Below are 20,859 nucleotides of genomic sequence, written 5' to 3'. Positions count from 1 at the left end.
TCCTTGAGGGGTCCCTATCGGGGAGGGATGTTTGTCGGGGGGAGGGGGGATAGCTGGGAGGCAAGACACTTGGGGGAATATTTGGGAGAAGGAATTTGGGAAGGGAGATTGGAGGGAGGGGGGCGGAGGATGAATGGGGGGAGGGCTATCGGGGGAGGTCCCGAGGTGCGGGGAGGTTTTGGGGCGGGATGTGGGATAGGGACACTCGGACACCCCCCCCCCTCAAATCCCTCCTCTCTCTGCCTGCGGGGCGGGGGCGGAGGAGGCGCTTAGGACCCGGCGTCGCCCCCCAGATCCCGCCGCCCCGCAGCGAGCGCGGCCGCCGAGCCGAGCCGAGCCGAGCCGAGCCGAGCCGAGCCGAGCCGAGCCGAGCCGAGCCGAGCCGAGCCGAGCCGAGCCGAGCCGAGCCGAGCGACGCCAGGGATGGGCAGAGGCGGCGGGCCGGGGGCCGGGGGCCGCTAGCGGGGCGGCAATGGGGCTCCGCGGGGCTTGGGGGCTGTGGGCGGCGCTGAGCTGCGCCGTGTGCCTGCTGGCGGCCGGGCAGGAGGCGGCGGGCGGCGGCGGCGGGGGGGAGCCGTGGCGGCAGCTGATCCAGTGGGAGAACAACGGGCGGGTGTACAGCCTGCTCAACAGCGGCGCCGAGTACGTGCCGCCGGGCCCCGAGCGGCCGGGGGGAGCCCGACTGGTGCTGGGACGGGGCGGGGTAAGGCGGCAAGCAGCCCCGGTGCGCAGCGCCTCGGAGACGGTGCGAGGTCACACGCGGCACCCATTCGGCTTCGGGCAGGTGCCCGATAACTGGCGGGACGGGCCGCTGGGGGACGGCGGCGGAGCCGGGGCGGTGCAGCGGGTGAGGGCGGCGGGGCGGCCGCGGCAGCCTTCGTCCTCGTTGTCGTCATTATCGTCGTCCTCATCGGCATCGTCCTTCGCCTACGCGGCCGCGGGGCACGCCGCCTACCCGCAGCCGCCCTTCGAGCAGCACGAGGCGGCCCCGCGGGCTTACGACGAAGCCTACACGTATTACCGGGGCGGCGGCGCCGGCGGTGTGGCTGTGGCTGCGGCGGGGGCCGGCGTGCTGTACCCCTTCCAGCCCCGCACCCGCTACGAGGACTACGGGGAGGAGCAGAGCCCCTACAGAGCGCAGGGCTTCTATCCCGAGCGGCCCCACGTTGCCCCGCAGGACGGCCTGGACCGCCGCTATTCGCACAGCCTGTACCACGATGCTGGGCTGCTCCCCGAGCACGGCACGGCGGATGCGTACGGCACCAACCAACGCGGCGCAGTCATCACCAACGATAACCTCCAACCTCCAGCTGGGTCCCAACCGGTGAGCGGGACGGCTTATGGGAATCAGTATCAGCCCTACGAGGTGCAGCCGCCGTTCCGGGCGTTGGAACCCTATGGGGCGGTGCGTCCCGATGTCTTCGTGCCTGCCAGGAGCCCCGAGGTGGCACAGGCTGTCCCTGACAACCAGGCACGGCTCAGCGTGGGCAGCGTCTACAGGCCCAGCCATGGAGGACGGGGTGAGTTGTGGGGTTGTGTGGGGCGAGGTGAGGCTCGGGTTGCTCCTGGCTCTTGGATGTAGCAGCTCGAAGCAAAGTCTGGTGGGGATGTTGTCGTGGTGTGGTGGATGAGGGCTGTCGGAGACCCTGTGTGATATGGGAAGGTGGTGGAGGATGGAGAGTTGCATATCCCAGTGTGGCCAGGCATAGAGTAGGTCTCTGCCTTGTCCCAGGTCCTGCTGTGCCCATGGGGTTGGTCCGTGCCATGACCCAGGTCCTACTGCATCCATGGAGGGAGTTGATGCCATGTCCCAGGCCCTGTTGTGTCCATGGAGTGGGCCAATGCTATGTCACCGGTCCACCTGTGTCCACAGGGTTGGTCCATGCCATGTCCCAGACCCTACTGTGTCCATGGAATGGGTTGATGCCATGTCCCAGGCCCTATTGTGTCCATGAAGTGGCTCAATGCTATGTCCCAGGTCCTGCTGTGTCCATGGAGTGGGTTGATGCCTTGTCCCAGGTCCTACTGTGTCCATGGGGTTGGTCTGTGCTATGGCCAGGTCCTGCTGCAGATCTGTGGAGTGGATCTGTGCTGTGTCCCAGGTCCTCCTGCACCTATGGGTGGGTTTGTGCTGTTTCCCAGGTCCTTTTGTGGCCATGGAGTGGGACTGTGTGCTGTCCCGGTTCCTCCTCCAGTTGTGGGTTAGATGTGTACCAAGGGATGGGGACACACTGTGCTTGTTGGGGTGGTTCTGTGCCATGACTCAGGTCCTCCTGCAGCCATGGGGTGGCTCTGTGCCATGTTCCGGGTGATCCTACACCTCTGGGTGGGCAAAGGTCCTCCTGTGTCAGTAGGTTGGTCGTGTGCCACATCCCAGGTCCTCCTGTGTTTGTGGGGTGGTTTTGTGCTTGGCCCTGGGTCCTCCTGTGGTTATAGAGTAGATGCGTGCTACGGGATGGGGACACGCTGTGCTCACAGGGTGGCTGTGTGCTGTGTCCCTGCTCACCCTACATGGGGTAGAACATGTGCTGCATCAGCCCCAGCCCTCGAGGGAGACGTGCAGCAAAAGTCCCAGCAGGGACGCCGCAGCTACGCGCCCTACTGACCCCAATCCTGATGAAATCCTGTGGCTTTTGGCTGAGCCGTGCCGAGAGTGTTTCGCTCCGTGCTGAAACGTGAGGAGCGGCAGCCTGGGGGATCTGCTGCTTGCCTGTCCCATGGGTAACCCTCTTCAGCTGGAGCCTCTGACTCAGCTGACCCCATAACATCCAGCCCGGCCCTGGTTTCTGGGAAAGGCCGATCTCAGAGGGATCCTCCTTGGAGAAGCCGTGCTTCGTCCCAGCCCCATTGCGTGCAAACAAGTAAACACGGCGTGAGTGGCCAGCCTGGGTCAGCGAGAGGTCTGTGCAGCCCCACAGGAGGTGTGTGGGAAAGGGTTTGGGGTGGCAACACTCGGGTCATAAAGAAAAAGAAGGAATTGGGCTCAACGGAGCCTCCAAGCGGGAAGCAGGACCTGACATAGGGATGGTGACACGTCCATGGGGCTCGGGGTCACCTGTCACCTGTGGAGCCACCCTCCCTTAATTGCTCCCAACTTTTGGGAGCAGAACCAAGTGTTAATTATGCTCCTAATCTGCTCAAACACCCCTAATCCTGCCTGGCTCCGTGAGGAATGCTTGGCATTCGCTGCTGGCTGGGCCACCTGGGGGTGAGCGGAGGGATGCCATCGCCGTGCCTTTATCCAGGTGGATCCGAGGGGCTGACAGCAGCCTCTCCCCACCCCAACCAGTATCCTGGATGGACGCAGCAGGAAGCTGACATCCCTTCAATCCAACATGTTGGGTTCATTATCCCGACCCCGTACCTGGAGCAGCTTCCTCCGGCGCTGGGAAAAGCGTGGCTGCGCCAGGAGGTCTGTGGAAAATTCCACCCTCTGAGGGCACGCGAGGCTCCATGGTCCCTCCAGGACCACGTTTTGTACAAGCAGTGCCAAACAAAGGGCTGATTTTATGGGTTTGACCTCATCTCCTTCTGGCCCCTCTCCGAGGCTGAAGGCAAGCGGTGTCTGTCTGTGTTCTCGTCTGCTTGCGATACTGAACACGTGAACTTCCTAAAATAAAAACAACCCGGCCCTCCTCTTCCTTTCTTCCTCCCAGTTCTCTCCTATAAGTACAGAGATAGATTTGTGTGTGCGTTTGCTCTTTGCCCTTTCCTTAAGGCTGTGGCTTTTCTACCTGCGGGAAGCTTTCGGGATCACGAGCGCAGAGCGGCGTCTCCTTGGGCGAAGCTGAGTGTTGCAGAGCAGTGAGTCAGCTCCTATGAAGCCAAAGTTGGCCAAGACATCTGGCCGTCTTTTGCAGACCAGAAAAGAGGGAAAAATCCCATTTTCGATTGATTTTTTTTCTTTCTCTGGCACCGCCTCTTTGCTTTCCAGCTTTCTGCCCTTGAGGTCTGCAGGTTGGTTGGTTTTTTTGTGCTTGGATGGGAGCTCCCTGCTGAGGATGCTCAGGTTGGGATGCATGGGGTGGGGGTGCCGGGCTCCTCCTGCCTCCACATGGCTCCCATTAACTTTATTTTCCCTGGATGGCTGTGTTTATACGTGGGTCTCTTAGCAACTGCTGGGCCCAGCACGTTCCTCCCCACTTCCCACCGCTTACAATGAAACCTGTGGCCCCAAACCCTTTGCCTGGGGGCGATGCTCCCCAGCACTGCGCCGTTCTGCAGATGGACAAACTGAGGTGGGAGCAATTGGGATGGATATGGGATTCCTGCGTCTTTCTGGTCTCTTTTGCCAGGTTGGATCCTGCTTTCTCCAAGTGGTGGATGTGCACCATCCCTGGAGGTGCCCAAGGCTGTGGATGGGGCCATGGGCAGCCCCAGCTGGTGGGGGGCACCCAGCCCAAGGAGCTGTGGAGAATTGCAGGTCTCTTCCAACCCAACCAGCCCACGATTCTCCCTTGCAGGGGGTGCTGGGGAAGGAGCCAGCCCCAATCCCTACATTCAGGCTCATAAAAGTGGGTTTTTTCAGCTAAGCCCTGCACACCTGCACAAACAGCACGGCGGGGAGCAGGCCTGGCTTGGTATTATTCTAATTTTCACGGTGCATGAGAAGGAAATCTTCTCTGGCAGCTCCCTGGGCAGGCGGAGAGGCAAAGGGGAGGAGAGGAAAAACAAACATTTTCTTGCTGTGGTTGTCCCTTTTTGGAGGCAGGAGCTGGGGGCTGCCAGGTCCGGGTTTGCAGGAGGTGGAAAAAAAGCATGGTCAGCAAAAAGGAAGATCTGGCCTTGGCTGCTTGGGGCGTTCAGTGCCCACAAACGGGCTGGGATGGTGACCCTACAATAACAGCGGGGCCGGCATCGCTTCTCGGGGAGGGGGGGGAAATCCTCTCTGGGAAAGGAGTCGGGTTTCTCTGCTGAGCATCCAAGAAGTTATTGTAAACAACAGCACAGAGGAAGAGCTATTCTGTAAACCCAGAACATTTCTCCCCCAGCATCTCACGATGGGACAGGCGCCGAGTGCGGGTGCTCAGCCCCGAAACGCAGCTCAGCCACCCTGTAGGGTCTCAGTGTTTTTATTTTGTTTGATTTTGCAAGGGTAAAACTCCCTTCAGTCCTCCTGCTTCCCCCCTCGCCCCACAGACCCCCCTGGGCATTACATCAGCAGCGATGACCAAGCAGCGGGGCAGGAAACGAGCTCCAATCGAGTGACGTGATCCCTCGAGGGAAGCCAGGCTGGGAAACAAGAAGGCATTGTTCTTCTTGCCCATGGAAAAAAATGGAGAATAAAGGGGGGGAAATGAGAGGGGAAAAAATACAACATGCTGGATGGTCTCGGTGCTGAGGGAGGAGCTGGACTGGCTTATGGGGTAGGGATGGGGACAATGAGGGTGAGGATGGGGATGGGGTTGAGAATGATGAGGGTGGGAGATGGGATGGGGTTTAGGAGTGAAAAGGATCAGGATGGGGATGGGGATGAGGATGATGAGGATGAGAACGGGGATGAAGATGGGAATGGGGATAGGAAGAGGAGGGAGATGGAGATGCAGATGGAGGTGGGAATGAGGGTAAGGGTGAGAATGGTGCAGATGAGGGTGGCAGTGGGGATGAGGGTGGGGTTGGCGGTTAGAATGATGAGGATGAGAATGGGGATGGAGATAGAGTGGAGATGGAGATGAGAAGGATGAAGATGATGATGGAGATGAAGATGAGAACTAGGATGGGCATGGGGATGAAGATGGAGATGGGGATGCAGGTAAGAAGGATGAGGGTGAGGATAAGGATGAAGATGAGCTAGCTAGCTCACAGAAAAGTGAGAGGCCAAGCATTGTTTGTCAGAGTGCAGGGCAGGGCTTTGCTTTGCAGAGGATTGCAATGAAAGAAACTGAGGCATGGAGCACCTGGAGAGTGCACCCCCACCCACCCTTGTACTGCATCCCCTTGATGGCCATATCCAGAGGCACTGTTGGGGTCAGCGTGCTGGTGGTCCCAGAGGAACTGTTGGGACGTGGAGGTGTTGAAAAGTGTTTTTGGGATGAAGGACTGGCTCGGCATGATGCTCTTGCTCCTGCTTCCCTCTGTAACGGTTGTAGAAATTGAAGGCACCACCACTGCTGCATCTGTCTGTCCATCTGTCTGTCTGCTTGCAAACCACCAGGCTGTGTGTCCCTCCTGCAGGTCTCCCTGATCTGGTACCTGACCCCAACTATGTGCAAGCATCCACCTACGTGCAGCGAGCTCACCTGTATTCACTGCGCTGCGCCGCCGAGGAGAAGTGCCTGGCCAGGTAGGGCATGGGGGGGCATCACATGGAGCCAAATGTCTCAGGGGTGCTGGGTGTCGCTGTGCTCAGGGGACAGAGGGAGAGAGGATCCTGCTCTGGTGATCCTGCCAAGGGTAATGATGGAAGGATGAAGGAGCTTGGCTGGAAATATGGAGAGTAAGGTGGAGGGTGAAGGATGGAAGATGAAGGAGAATGGAGGAGGAGGATGAGGGATGGAGGATGAAAGATGAAGGGAGGGTGGGGGATGAAGGAGGAAGATGAAGGACAGAGTGGAGGATGAAGGGTGAGAGAGGAAGATGGAGGATGAAAGAGGAGGATTGAGGATGAAGGAAGAAGGATGAAAGGAAAGGATGAATGAAGGGTAGAAATGGAGAAGGATGGAAAATGGAGCATGGAGTATACAGAACGATGGAGGATAAAGGAGGAGAGGGAAGGGAAAAAGGGAAGGGAGGAGAAGGGGATGGAGAAAGGAAAAGGGAAAGGAACCATCTGCAACTTCCACTTTCCCCAGCACTGCCTACACCCCCGAAGCCACAGACTATGATGTGCGGGTGCTGCTGCGCTTCCCGCAGCGGGTGAAGAACCAGGGCACAGCTGACTTCCTGCCCAGCCGTCCCCGGCACAGCTGGGAATGGCACAGCTGCCACCAGTGAGTTGAGGACAGCCACGTGTCCCCACCGCCTGTCCCCTGTGTGTTTTCTGCTCCGTTCTGCATCTTCTCTGCTTTACTAACAGCATTTTCCCTTGGTTTTCTGGCTTGGTTCATCTCTTTGCTGCTCCAGGGTCTTTGTGGGGGTCTGCTTTGCTCTGCCTCTGCTCCAGGAGCCACCAAACCTCTCTGACTAACGTCACCACTTGGTGCTGGCACAGACGTGGGGTTGTCGCAGAGCCACTCGTAGCCCCAAAACCCACATTTGTGGAGGGGACGGCATGAATGGCAGGGGCACGGTCACCCCACTCCCTCCCACCTGCAGGCACTACCACAGCATGGATGAGTTCAGCCACTACGACCTGCTGGATGCCACCACGGGCAGGAAGGTGGCCGAGGGCCACAAGGCCAGCTTCTGCCTGGAGGACACCACCTGTGATTTCGGCAACCTGAAGCGCTACGCCTGCACGTCCCACACCCAGGTGGGATGGGGACACGTGGCTGGGGATTCAGCAGGGCTTGGAGAGATGCTGAGGGCCAGCCCCCAAACCCATTTCCCTTCCTGCAGGGCTTGAGCCCAGGGTGCTACGACACCTACAACGCCGACATTGACTGCCAGTGGATCGATATCACGGATGTGCAGCCGGGGAATTACGTCCTAAAGGTGATGGAGGGGCTTTAGGGGGTATGGATTTAGGGTCTCATTTTTGGGAGGGTCTTCTTTACCATTCATTTTCTTATACGGGCTTTTTCCCCCCTTTTTCCCCCTATTTAGGTCCAAGTGAACCCCAAATACATCGTCTTGGAGTCAGATTTCACCAACAACGTGGTGCGGTGCAACATCCACTACACTGGCCGCTACGTCGCCACGACAAACTGCAAGATCTCCCAGTAAGGAGTTGTCTGGCTGCTGATCTGAGTTTATCCTTAGGATGATAAGATGGGATGGAGGGGTTAATGCTTTTTATCACTTCAGGTTGGAGTTGGCCAAGGGTGAGGCTGGGGGCAGGTACCGTGCTTGTATCATTCCTGCTTGTTATATGACATTGTTTATGCTTTCTCATTATTTTGGGGAAAAAAAAGCTGCAATGCAGATTTTATCAAATCAATCTTTCCCAGCTTTAAAATCAGGGTTATCAGTTCCAAATTTTCATATTGCCTCTTGCAGATCTTGAGCCAAGCAGGGCTGCCCAGGCTCCTCCGGTGCCCCACCACGAGCCCAAAACCACCTCAGAACACCACCCCCGACTGCTTCACACTATCCAGAGAGAAGCGAGAGTGACTGTTTGAAATATTTTTATACTTAACTTTTCTTTAACCTGCATTGTTTTTCTGTTTTCTGATGGAAGCTGATGATAAGTTGTAGCTGGAATAATGGAAGGCTTGCTACCGAGCTGGCAGATCGCATGTTTAGCAATAGGGAGCTCGGTAGTTTAAACCTGCCTGTATTTTAGGGGGGTTCAGGCACTGCCACACACCCCACACCACCTCCCAGCAGGATGAAGACAGCAGAAAGTTGGAGGCGCTTCCCCAGAAACTCGGGCTCCGTGCACAGCCCTCGGGACAACAGGACGCCTGGTTTATTATTGAAATCATTATTTTCACGAGCTGTTAAAAACAACAACAAAAAAAAATGCCGACAAACAGCAACAAAACCGGAAACCATTAAAACACGTTGTTTGGGGCTTTTTCTGTTCCGTTTTACGCGGGCTCAGCACCAGGTGGCGCTGGTGAGCAGTTAAGGGAGTGGGCGTGGCCTGGGATGGCACCGCCCATTTGCTTAGGCCACGCCCACAGCGACGCGCCTCCCGCCACCTGCGTTTTTACCCTCAGTCTTCACTCCGGTCCGTCCCGCTCAAGGTTGCGCATGCGCTTTCCACCTCCCGCCCACTGCGGGGGGGCGGGTCTATTTGGAGAGCAGTGGGGCGAGGATTGGCCCAGCAGCGCGGGATTGGGAGGAAGTGCTGTGAGACGTGATTGGGCAGCGGTGAGAAGGGGGCGTGTCCAGCTCCGGGGTGGAGGAGCCTTAGTATGGCAGTGGAGGGGAATGGGGATGTAGGGGAAAAGGCAGCGCATGGGGACGGGGAGGGGGAGCAACACCACAGTTATCGGTCTGAATACCAAGGCAGGAGCTGATAACACCAAGTACAAGCTGAATTCAGAGACCCAAGATTCGGTTACTGCAAATAGAGAGCTGGTGGTGAAGCTCGAGGGCAGCTCTAAGCTGCACGGCAGAGCTATGGGAACCAAAGGAGGGGTGGTACTTTGGTCAACAGGAGCCCAGCACAGGGCAGAAGGCTCAACACCCCACACACAGCAAAATCAGAGCTAGCTGTGATAGTTTATAAACAGTTTAATAAAGTTTAACATATAAATTAATCTTTCCTTACACTGTTCTCAAAGAATATCTGGCATCTGAAACCAGAGGGTGAATAGAGACAGCTTCTCAGCATCCGTCTCCCAACAGACTCTGGTTCTGCTTCAGCTCCAGCAACTGCATGTCCTCTCAACAGGCCACAGATTCCCTTTGCCAGCACTCATGAGCCTCCTCAGTGGCCTGAAGTCAGGAAGGGGAGAAGTAGCCGTGAGCTCCATGAGTCTCAGCAGGAACCACATCCCCTTTCAACAGCCACAGATGGGGCTCAGGAAGCTCAAACCCCCACCAGGCCCTGGGATTGCACAGGACCATCTATCTGCACGTGCCACTGAGACCCAGTGAAGTGACCTACTGAGCTTCCAGCCTGCAGTTCCAAGAAAGCAACCCAGGGTCCATTCACCCCCATAAAAGCCACTTACCTCATCAGAGGCTGCCCAGAAGCCCTGGTTCTCCATTTCGAGGGTCTGCGTCCCTGCTTCAGGGTCTCTCCTGTCCGACAGGACGGCCACATCGCTCCAGCCAAACCTCCTGGTCCTCAGGCACTGGGGGGAGAAGAGGACTGCAGTGGTACCTCCAGAAATCCCTCTGGTCCCTCTTTTATCCAAGTTCAGCACCACAGCCCTTGTACCCTCCCCCACCTCATCCCACAGAGGAGACAGACATCACCCTTACCACCAGCAGGACGATGGGAATGGTGATGATGATGAGGCCACACACAACTATGATGGACACACCGTACTCAGGAAAGCCAGGGGCAGGAGGGGGCTCCAGGGTGTCCTCTGGGGGGGGAACAGAGCTGTTAGCACTCTTGATTTGGGTTTGCTGTTCCCACACCCCAAAAGAAGCTCACTCACCTCCTACTGAAATGGAGTATGGATCCACCTGGAAGTCTGAGGCAGCCAAAGCCTTGTCTGGCCCAACTGCAAGAACAAGAGCCTCCAGGACCTCCAGGCTGCTGGGAGCAGGGAGCTGGAACACTGCATCCCCATGGCACAGCAGGGAGCCAGGCCTGTGGAGAAGGTTGGGATGAACTCCAGCATCAGTTGGTCCTAATGAGCGTCCACAGCTCCCAACTCAATGGGAGTGTTGGGATGTGTCAGTGCTCCTTGGGATGCAAAGGATGCCCACAAGACCTCCCCAGCCTTGTACCCTCTTCACCAGCCCTTTCACTCACAGGAATCCTCTTATCACCACTTGCAGGAAGCTCCCGTTGTCCCTCAGGGCTTTTGCCACCTAGAAGAAAGGTTTTGCTCAGCACCCCATCACTCTCCAGCCCCAAACAGGAAGAAGACATCTCACCCATACAAGCCCAGTCAAGAAGGTGATAACTGGTTTGTAGGGCCACCCCAAAGCAGAGCCCTTCCTCCAGCACTGAGGAGGACCCCGCTGCTTCCCCACCTACCACATTTCCAAGGGCCCTCCTGAGCTCCCAGTGCTCAGCAGTGAGTGGATCCAGCAGCTCCTTGCTGAAATGCCAATTGGTGACCAGGAAGGAGAGTGGGTAAACCTGCAGCTGCAGCCTGGTCCCTGGGGAGGCAGGAGGGGAGCTGGGTGAGCAGGAACAGCCACCAGCACCATCACCCATGGGAACAGCATCCTCACCTTGCACCGACAGCGAGCTCAGGTCCACAGAGCACGTGGCAAGGGCAGTCAGTGCCTGCAGGACTGCAGTGATGTTGGCATGGGTGGTGGTGTCCAGATAGATGTCCCCAGCCATCTCCAGGTCCCCATTGGCTTTTCTGTGAGGAGAGAAGCTCTAAGCAAGGCCTTCCTCCACCCTGCTGAGCTGCTCATGGCCATAATAGTCATAGAGGAAGACAAAGATTTGGGCAACTGCCTGCCATACCTGAGCTGGCCAACAGTGACATTCCTCACAGGGTAGAGGGCACTGAGAGACTGCATCACCTGCAGGAGAAGGAGATGAGCTCACCCCCAGCCTCAGTGCAGAGCTATGGAGATGCATTCTCTTTTTGACAGGCTCCAGATGAGCAGCCATCACTCTGCTCCAACCCACTTGGCGTGGGGGAACACCCGCCATACCTCACCAACCAGCCTCTCTGCAGGCTCCATCCCACCCAGCACTGTGAAGGAGATGGACAGCTTCTCAGGGTCCAGGCTCTCCACGTTGAAGCCTAGAAGAGTTGAGAATGCTATTCACATCCCCACATCTTCCTTGGGAGATGCATCAAGCCCTGACCTCATACCAAAACCAGCACCAGATGGTGGGAAGGATCAAGCTGTACAGCCTCCCATGGCCACGTCAAGGGTAGGGTCAGATAGAGAGGTTAGGGGGAAGCCTGAGAGCCCCACCACATGGGTTTGGGGTTCTTTCTATGCTCAGGGAGGGCACTGAATGGCAGCTGCTCTGCTTACCATTGGAGCTGATGGAATGGGGCTCCAGCCACCAGCTGAAGGCATCGTGCCCCCAGCTCGCCCCTGCCACCAGCGTGCGGATGAGGTGGGAGCTGGTAGGAGCCTCCCCCTGGAACACAGCCTGTGCTTGCACCAGCACTGAGCCATTCCTGGGGGTGAGAAGAAGGTCCCAAGGTTTGGATCTGCACAGCCCATCCATAGGGTCCCATCCCACCAACCCTAATCAACCCTACTCACTTAAACCCAAGGATATTTGCTTGGAGGAAGGTATCATAGGTGGACAGCATCTGGTGCAGCTGGAATAGAGAAGCAGCTGGTGGTGAGAGGCTCCTGTATTCATGCTTTGCCCATCAGCCCTAAGCAAGCCCAGAAGCCAGCTCCAGAGGGCTCAGCCCACACTCACCATCATCCTCACTTCTTTCTCCAGCTCCTTGTAGCTCCTCGAAAGCTTTTTGCTCAGATCTTCAGTGAAGGCAATACCCAAGAGCCTGAAACTCAAGGGCAAGGTGTGCACAGGGGTCTTTGTCCCCATGGATCCAGCACTGCCCACAGTTGTCACGAGTTGCTCTGGAGTGAAGACTTCTCCTGCTGCCACCCAGCTGGTGGCTACGGGGACATCAGCTCTGTCTGCAGAGGGGTGCTGGGAGGTGGCAGGAGAAGGGCTGGACTTTGGATGAGCAGACATGGGCAGTGTTGACGCAGTGAAGGTCTGAGAGCTTGGGGCATGAGTGGTGGTAATAGAAGCTGGCAGGTAAGTCGGGGATGGAGAACTGATACAAGGCCCTGCAGCAGAAGGCTTGGAGTTGGGAGGATGCACAGAGCCCAGCGTGTGCTCTGAAGGTGCTGCTGAAGAAGGCATCTGGGTGGTCAACGCCATTGGGGAGCCCTGGCTCACATCTGCTGCTTTTGGATACCAGGAAGCCCCCACAGCTGCTCCATGCTGGCACACAGTTTCAGTGGCCCCAGGCTCTAGGGTTGTAGCAGGAGATATCAAGCTCTCCCCATCCTCAGTAGGACCTGTGGTGCTGGGGAACCACATCCAAATGGGGACAGAAGGGGCTTTGGTGAGCGCTGGGCCAGCCTGGTGTGCAGGGGATGGATCACTAGGTTCCTCCAAGGTGACAGCAGAGCCCCTGAGCCCCTCTGTAGGAAGGGATGGAGCCAGCACATGTAGGTGGCTGACGCCACGCGATGCAGTGCTAGGAGGTGACGATGAGATGATGGCTGTAAGCCCAGATCCATTTCCCAGCACCTCATCCCCAGTGGTGCCTACCACCAGAGCAGCTTCTGTTCCTCCAGGTGTGACGGGAGGCATCCACACAGTGCTATGGGTTCCATCCCAGCTGGATGTCCCTGCTGTTGGCAGTACTGGGGATGACTCTGGAAAGGACTCCAGTTGGGAAGTTTGCTCCAGTCTTGGGCTCCCTGTTGGGGCTGCAACATCAACAGTTTCATTCTGGACGTGGGAGAAGCTGCTGGGTGCAGGTGAGTCAGATGCAGTCATGCCGTTGGCACCCAGCTCCAGTTTCAGGGCTCCAGTTGGAGTTACCAGGCTCTCAGTATCCGTCCTATTGCACAAATCCTCTTCGCCATGGAAGCACCCCACGGTGCCCTCAGCATCCATCTGTGCCCTCCTGGATTGGCCAAGCAGGTCCCTGTGTAGTGCCACCATACTGTCCCTCTTGTGCGAGGCACCAGGGGACAATACCACCAATGAGCCCAGGATGTGGGGCAGGGCAGTAACAGATAGACAAACAGCCAGCACCAGGACAGCCCTACACCTCAGTCCCCCAGAAGCAGGGCTGAGAGCTGGGACTGTGTCCCCACGGCCACAAAACATCCTTCTGTACCACCAGGATGTGGCACCTGCAGAGCCTGGTGGTACCACCCTGCAGCTCAGCTCTGGAGAGCCCATAGGGACAGCACAGCTGCAAAGAGGAGCAGGAGGTACCTCAGTGAGACCCCAACCCCAACCCCAACCCCAACCCCAACCCCAACCCCAACCCCAACCCCAACCCCAACCCCAACCCCAACCCCAACCCCAACCCCAACCCCAACCCCAACCCCAACCCCAACCCCAACCCCAACCCCAACCCCAACCCCAACCCCAACCCCAACCCCAACCCCAACCCCAACCCCAACCCACCTGGTGAGAAGAGAAAGCACCACACCACCTACCCAAGCCCTCAGCTTTTATCCCATTTTCAGTTGCCCTTGGCCAGCTGGCCCCCATTAGTCCATCAACACCCCAGGTGAGCAACCAATTAAAGCTTTTAGGCCCAGCCCCTATCAAGTCAAGGATATTCTTGGGGTTGTCCATGTGGTTCCCTTCCTAGGAAGGGTCTGTTGCAATCAATGAGCTGAGACTGAAACGTGGTGTTGGAAAATGAGTCCTTTAATGAGGTGAGGTGCTTCTGGAGACTCACAGTCTTACAAAACATTAAATAAGGCAACATAATTTCCTTCCCTGGGACTTTAGGCATAGGTCTATAGGTATATAAAACCACATTACAGGCTTATCAACAAACACTGCTTTCTAAACTCCTTTACAGCAGCAGCCTCCCCGTGCTGAGAGAGACCCTATTTGGCTATGAAAAATCATGGGTGTGTTTTTTTTTTCCTTTTTCTCCATATTCTTAGTTTAAAATAAATACTCCTGTAGTGAAAAAATAATAACATAACCCTCATCTGAACTTGTTCCTCGTCTGCTAGCAACACCTGAGCTGTAAGGTTCTACACCGTGAGGTGGGGGGAAGGCAGTCTGTCTGTCTGTCTGTCTGTCCTGCGGCGTTCTCTGGGTGCCGGCAGCATCTGGGGGTGTTTTTGGTATTCATGTCCTTCAGTTCTTCTTTGCAGCCCCTTCCCAGCCAGGACTGAAGCTCTTGCCCCACCACCATCGCTCCCCTTGCTGTGCTCCAGCGCAGTCAATGGACGAAGTCAAATTCCTGAATAAAAAAGACAAGTATTAATTAGCACTGAGGAGATAAAATGAAACCGAAGGACAAAAGAGCCCAGAATGGGAAGGCAGCAGGTTGCACAGAGCTGCTGGGGTCGTTGGTGTGGTCACCTCCCCGTACCCAAATCCTCCCAGGCTCAAATCCCCGCTCCGAGCCGCGTGAAGCATCATATGGGTATAAATATGTAAAAGTGTCCATAAATGCACAAAAAAAGAACTCACCTCTACTGGCCAACCTCCGACCTCGACCCTGCAAGACACAAAGTCGGTGGTGATGCCTCCAGTTGAGGCAACTGGGACAAGAGGGCAGGGTGGGACCGTCCTGCTCCTGAGAGCCTGCCTGCAGGAAGGAGCTGGGGTTTGTTGGGAGAAGCGTTGGGGCTTCAGGAGAGGATTTGGGGCTGTGTTTTATAGGGTCTGTGCCACGTGGAGGCCAGTTTGGGGAAACACGGTGGTCGAGCACTTGGAAAGTGAATGGGGAGCAATGGGGAAGGGAACTTTGTCACAGCCGAGTCCTCATGCAGGATGATTTTGCTGGGGCATCCTTGGGATTTTGGAGTGGAATCCTTGAGGTTTCGTTGGGGACATCTTTGGTTTTTGGTGGTGGGTCCTTGGGTAGCAGTAGGGGCATCTTTGGGGGTTTAGTAAGGGATCCTTGAGGTTTTGATGGGGGAATCCTTGTAGTAAGGAATCCTTGATCTTTGGTGGGGGCATCCTTAGGTTTTAGTGAGGCATCCTTAGGTTTTAGTGAGGGTGTTTGTGGTTTTAAGTGGGGAAACCTTGGGTTTTAGTGGGGAACCCTTGGGTTTTAATGAGAAATACTTGGGTTTTGGTGAAGAAACCTCAGGTTTTAATGGGAAATCCTTGGGTTTTAACAGGGAATTCTTGGGTTTTAATGGGGAACTCGGGTTGCAGTAGGGCATCCTTGGGTTTTAGTAGGGAACCCTTGGGTTTTAATGGGGAATCCTTGGGTTTTAAAGGGGAACTCTTGGGTTGCAGTAGGGCATCCTTGGGTTTTAGTAGGAAATCCTTCGGTTTTAATAGGAAATCCTTGGGTTTTAGTAGGGAAACCTTGAGTTTTAATGGGGAACCCTTGGGTATTAAAGGGGAACTCTTGGGTTGCAGTAGGGCATCCTTGGGTTTTAGTAGGGCATCCTTGGGTTTTAATGGGAAATCCTTAGGTTTTAGTAGGGAACCCTTGGGTTTTAATGGGAAATCCTTGGGTTTTAGTAGGGAACCCTTGGGTTTTAATGGGGAACCCTTGGGTTTTAACAGGGAATCCTTGGGTTTTAAAGGGGACCTCTGGGGTTGCAGTAGGGCATCGTTGGGTTTTAGTAGGGAACCCTTGGGTTTTAAAGGGGAACTCTTGGGTTGCAGTAGGGCATCCTTGGGTTTTAATGGGAAATCCTTGGGTTTTAGTAGGGAACCCTTGGGTTTTAAAGGGGAGCTCTCGGGTTGCAGTAGGGCATCCTTGGGTTTTAGTGGGATATCCTTCTCCAAGCCCCATGGGGAAGGGACGGGGATCACCCTGCTACCTACCGAGCTGCTGCTGAATGGAGTGGTGCCACAGGAGGTTCAGCAGATCTGGGTAGATCTCAGGGAGCTGTTTGAGAGCCAGGAGCTTCAGCATGCGTGAAGTGCAGCCCTTGAGCTCCAGCTCCCTCAGAAGCTTCTCTTCAGAGAGCGTGGTGGGCCGCAGCTCCACTTTGTGCTTCTGCAGCACCTGGTCCACAGAGGCCCCGGGGAGCTCGGGGAAGAGCTTCTCCTTCACCACGTGGATGGGGATGAAGATGGCACCTGCCCGCAGCACGTAGGGAAAGGGACACTTGCGGGTGAAGGCGAAAGCCTCCAGCTGAGCCAGGAGCTTGCTGAGGAGAGCGGCTGCATTGCGGAACGCCAGCCAGATCTCCTTGCCTTTCGGGGGCTTCTGAGGCTCAGGGAGTTTGGAGCCATTTTTGGCTTTAGGAAGGGATCTGGGTGTCTCTGCCAGGGTGTCTCCCGGCTCTGTCCTCCTCAGCCAGTCCCGCAGCAGCTCCGGGGAGGACGCGGACACCGAGCATGAGATGATGCTGCACAGGGACATGTGCAAGGCAGAGAAACCCTGGTTGACTACGCATGGCTGGGCTGGGATGTGGCAGGGGCTGGCGGGCAAGGGGGCTTGGGGCAGGGCTGGTGACGTGTCCACAGGCTTCGTGTTGTGGCAAGGCTCCTGCAGGACAGAGGTGCTGGGGGACCCCTTCCACGCGTGCGGCGGAGAGCTGGGCTGGGGGGCACCGGGGGGTCCCCAGGATTTGAGGATCTTGTATTTCTTGAACATGAAGGCAGCTGAGCTCTGGAAGTGGCTCCTGTCCTTAGAGCTGACCTCCACCAGCTGTGCTGGCACCTGGGCTTTGGTGTCCTCACCCACCTCCACTTGGTTGGGTGGCACCTGGGGTTTGGTGTCCCCACCCGCCTCCGCCAGCTGCAGTGGCACCTTGGTGTCCTCAGCCACCTCCACCTGCCCCAGTGGCCCCTCTTTCTCCCCTGGGTCCAACATCCCCTCTGTGCGGGTGCTCCCCGTTGTCACCAAGCTCTTCTTCAAGCTCAAGTCCAGTGCCACATCACCAGGGATTGGTTCCCCACCGCTGTCCTGAAGCCCTGCTGGTGGCTCTGGGGACACAGGTTTTGTCTTGGGACCTTCGGGGATCTTTTGGTGACAACTCTCCCCATCACCACGCAGTGAGCTGGATGTCGCCTTGATGCCAGCAGGCTCCTGACCGCTGCTTGAGTTTTGTGGTGTGGCTGCGTCCCCTTGTGGATGCTCCTTGGGGACATCAGTGGAGCCTTCGGTCCCCTCCAGGTAATCCCGGTAAGGCGCCAGGCTGAAGACCTTGTTGATCACTGGCATCGGTGGGGAAGGGGGGGACACATCACCACTCTGTCGGTCCCTCAGCCTCTCTTGGGGACAGATGGCCCTACAAGGGATGAAGTGCTCCTTGGTGGCATCCCCGACCCCAGCTTTGACCACCTGCTGCTGGCGGGGGACGGGGTTGGCCGTCAATGCCTTATCCAGACTGTAGCCAGGCTCTCCTTTGGGAAATGGCCCCAACAGCCCATCAGGTGTCTTCTGTGGGGTGTGGATGGGGTGGAAGGCGCTGCTGTGCCTCGTCACCACCCTCCCTCCATGGGCTTCCAGCGGTGCCTTTCGCCCATCGCTGTGATCCTCCGTAAACAACACAGCATCCATGGGGCTGAAGGCGAATCCAGGATTTGGATGCAGGTACCCAGCTGGAGGCAGGAGGGGTGGAGGCTCAAGATCCCTTGGTGGTCCCATTGCTTTCAGAGAGGGCAGCGTGCCCGGAGCGGCCGGCCTCGACGCAAAGCAATCCAAGGGGCTGGGATAGTGGCTCTGGGGGGTTGGGGGCTTAAGGTAAGTGCTGGGAAAAAGGGGAGATTTCCCATTTACCATGAAGCCGAAAGCTTTGTAAGAAAAGGAGCCCGGAGGCTGCGGGTAGGGGGGCTGTGGGTAGCAAGCAGAGGGATGCTCCCGGTGTGCCTTCATCCAGGGGTCTGGGATGCAGGTGGGAATTTCGGGTGGCTTCCCCTGGTCATGCACAGCTGGGGGACCACGGTACTTCTCAAAGGCAGTGTAATAGTGGGAGAGGGTGACTGGGGAGGGTGGGGGCACAGCAGACACGGCCCCCGGCCCCCTTTGCAGGGCATCACCTCCCTGGGAGCTCAGCGGTGAGAAGCAAAGCGGGGCTGCATACACGGGCTTGGGGACGGCTGGTGGCTTCTTCAGGGGGAAGGGGTGGCCCTGCTGGCTGGGCCACTTGTCCTGTGCCACCAGGGGGTCCCACATGGGGTGATTTTTGCCCTGCTCAGCACCCGGTCTGCCCGTGGGGCTGTGGGGCTGACGGAGCAGGCAGTGTAGGAGTTGTCCCTCTGCCTGTGGGCAGGAGAAGTAGGAGCCCTTGTAGCCGAGGTGGGTTTCGGGGCCGGCTGTGGGCACAGGGTTGGGTTTGCAGGGAATGGAGGGGCTGCCCGGGTCGGGTTCGGCCTCCAGCCGAGGTAGCTTGTGAAAAAGGATGGCATCCAGAGGCTCTGAGTGACGTTTTGAGGCCATTTATACTCCACCGAGGTGTGCGATGGGAGAGGTCAGCTGGCCTTCCTGGGTGGGGAAAAGGGAGAAAACGGGTCAGACACAGTAGGGTGCATTCACCTCTCTCTTGTCTGAAGTTCTTCGGACCCTTTTGGCGTCTTGTGGTTTGGGGTGGGACCTGCAGCACCAGGCGCTGCGTGCCAGCAGGTGGAGCTGGCAGACCATTGCATCACTGCCCGGCCTTCCTCATCACCACCCAGAACCTCCAGCACCTCCGGGGCGTCCCACCGAGACGCCTTGAGCATCCCTCCATGCAATCCTCCGTGCACCCAGGAGCAGCAGCAGACATCCGCCAGGATCTCTTGGGCATCCCACCGAGATGCCTTGAGCATCCCTCCAAGAGCACCACCCAAACACCTCCAGGCATCCCCTGCCATCCCCCAAGCATGGGCCAGCTCCACTTGGGACCCCCCCCCAGCAACCTCCAGGCCCACGGATAGGCTCAGAGTGGTGGGATCTCACATCTTCTCCACACCCCCCCCTTTTTTTTTTCTTTTTGTGGCAAGAATCAGCAGAGAAACAGAGAAGGAAATGGAGGAAGAGAGCGTGGAGATAAGATAAAAGCCCTGTCCGCAGAAGGGGAAATGGCTTCGATAGCGGGGCAAGCTTGCTGGGGTAGATAAGGGGACCCAAGCTCGGTGGCTTTGCTGTGGAAGGGGCTTGAACCCATGGATGAGGCTGGGGAGGGGACGTGTTTCCCCCCTCACGTCCCTTAGCGCTGCCATGTCCCTCTGCTGGGACATTTGGGACGGAAGACTTCGGGGAGGAGAAATACAGGAAGGCAACAGGAGCCCTGCAAAAGCAGGAGGCTGCATCCCAAGGCACATCCAGCAGAAGACGGAGCCAAAGGTGCCACCTCCACGTGCACGGGACGGGGCTTTCCCCTTTTCCCCACAGTGCCGACGTTTGGGATGGATACTGCACTCAAATATCGTGACTCACCCAATTTCTGTGCCTCCTTTTCCCCTTTCCCTGACATGCACTCATCTACAAAGAACCATCGTGCAACCATTCCACGGTAGGGCGACGCCAACGCTCGCGTCCCCCCAGCCCCAAATCCCCCTCCCAGCATCGGGGAAACATCGCAGAATCATCCCGGTTGGAAAAGGCCACCGACATCATCCAGTCCGATCCCACGACTGGGGACGGTGACCCCACCACCGCCTTCGTTTCACCCTACATCGAAGCGGACGCGGGAGCCCTCCAGCTCCGCCGTGCCCACGTGTCCCGTCCCGCTGTCCCCAAGGGTGGCGGAGGTGACACGGGGCCCTTGGGTGCTGCCGAGGAGGTCACCTCCCCGATATCCCCGCCGGGTGCGGGCACGGCCGTTGGCTGTGGGTCCAAAGCGGAGCCCGCCTGCCGGTGGAACCCATGGGGACTTTCACTTTGCAGCTTTTTAACATCTCGCACCCAACGGCGTTGCGCACGGATGGCAAAACGCTGCACTCGGGGTCACCGGAGCAGCTTTTTACAGCGGGGGAAAAATAAAAACGAAACGCAAACCTACCGGCCCCGTGCAGCAACCGCATGCTCTACACCGGCCATAAATGGGTAAAAGCCTGCAAGCCGAGCTCGGATCCCATAAGCAAGAGCTGCCCCGCAGCAACCGAGAGGGAGGAGGGGGTTCGGAGCCGAACTGCCGAGCGCTGTTCCGCACTCACCTGGCGGAGCCGCCTCCTCCGGAGCATCTTACGGAGCCGAGCCGGGGAGGGGGCGGCCGGGGGGGGCCGGCACGGTGCTGCTGCCCCGCTCTGCTGCTCGCATTGTGCGGAGGAAGTGGGAGGAGGAGGAGGAGGAGGAGGAGGAGGAGGTGGTGGCAGTGGGGCGGCCGGAGGAGGGGGGAGGAGGGGACGGCCTCGCCACACGTGCGCCGAGCGCGTCGGGGCTCTGCAACCTCCAGCGCCTGAACTCCATCGGGGACGGCGGTGGCCGAAAGAACGCGGCCGGGTGTTGGGCTTCTGGGATCCGGGACGTGGTTTTATTCATAGGAGCTGCGATGGAACTCGGCCAGCTTTCGGGAAACGGGAGAGCAAAGCTCGTTATTTGGATTTACGGCCGTGAAAAAGTCATTGGTGGTGGGTTT

General features: G+C 57.5%; 3 protein-coding genes across 6 annotated transcripts; 1 reads left to right on the top strand and 2 right to left on the bottom strand.

Moving 5' to 3' along the window:
* Positions 1–312: 312 nt before the first annotated feature.
* LOXL1 (lysyl oxidase like 1) lies at positions 313–8,609 on the top strand. 2 transcript variants are annotated; one of them, XM_048956511.1, is made up of 7 exons: positions 313–1,520; positions 6,175–6,283; positions 6,792–6,929; positions 7,255–7,411; positions 7,498–7,593; positions 7,705–7,820; positions 8,098–8,609. In XM_048956511.1, exons 1-7 carry the CDS (start codon positions 473–475, stop codon positions 8,102–8,104), a joined length of 1,671 nt encoding a protein of 556 aa, XP_048812468.1. In that variant the 5' UTR covers positions 313–472; the 3' UTR covers positions 8,105–8,609. The 2 variants fall into 2 exon arrangements, with proteins under 2 accessions (XP_048812468.1, XP_048812469.1); XM_048956512.1 differs by lacking the exon at positions 313–1,520 and adding an exon at positions 1,570–3,957 and having other exon boundaries at positions 8,098–8,597.
* Positions 8,610–8,901: 292 nt separating this feature from the next.
* On the bottom strand, positions 8,902–13,858 carry LOC125698320 (taste receptor cell protein 1-like). Its single transcript, XM_048956509.1, has 13 exons — positions 13,826–13,858; positions 12,083–13,607; positions 11,917–11,975; positions 11,680–11,828; positions 11,347–11,438; positions 11,153–11,211; positions 10,909–11,045; positions 10,709–10,833; positions 10,481–10,539; positions 10,161–10,315; positions 9,979–10,085; positions 9,726–9,848; positions 8,902–9,486 (listed from the first exon to the last, which is right to left on the bottom strand). Exons 2-13 carry the CDS (start codon positions 13,592–13,594, stop codon positions 9,436–9,438), a joined length of 2,628 nt encoding a protein of 875 aa, XP_048812466.1. The 5' UTR covers positions 13,595–13,607; positions 13,826–13,858; the 3' UTR covers positions 8,902–9,435.
* A 195-nt stretch (positions 13,859–14,053) lies between these two features.
* On the bottom strand, positions 14,054–20,547 carry C10H15orf39 (chromosome 10 C15orf39 homolog). Of its 3 annotated transcripts, none has more exons than XM_048956535.1 (4): positions 20,284–20,430; positions 16,175–18,785; positions 14,858–14,975; positions 14,054–14,624 (listed from the first exon to the last, which is right to left on the bottom strand). In XM_048956535.1, exons 2-3 carry the CDS (start codon positions 18,738–18,740, stop codon positions 14,860–14,862), a joined length of 2,682 nt encoding a protein of 893 aa, XP_048812492.1. In that variant the 5' UTR covers positions 18,741–18,785; positions 20,284–20,430; the 3' UTR covers positions 14,054–14,624; positions 14,858–14,859. The 3 variants fall into 3 exon arrangements, with proteins under 3 accessions (XP_048812492.1, XP_048812493.1, XP_048812490.1); XM_048956536.1 differs by having other exon boundaries at positions 14,858–14,885; XM_048956533.1 differs by lacking the exon at positions 20,284–20,430 and adding an exon at positions 20,438–20,547 and having other exon boundaries at positions 14,054–14,975.
* Positions 20,548–20,859: the final 312 nt, after the last annotated feature.

This window comes from Lagopus muta, chromosome 10 (genome assembly GCF_023343835.1).
Source record: "Lagopus muta isolate bLagMut1 chromosome 10, bLagMut1 primary, whole genome shotgun sequence".
NCBI classification, from domain to species: Eukaryota; Metazoa; Chordata; class Aves; order Galliformes; family Phasianidae; genus Lagopus; species Lagopus muta.
Note: the sequence above shows the minus strand (reverse complement) of the source record. Positions and strands in the feature narration are given on the sequence as shown.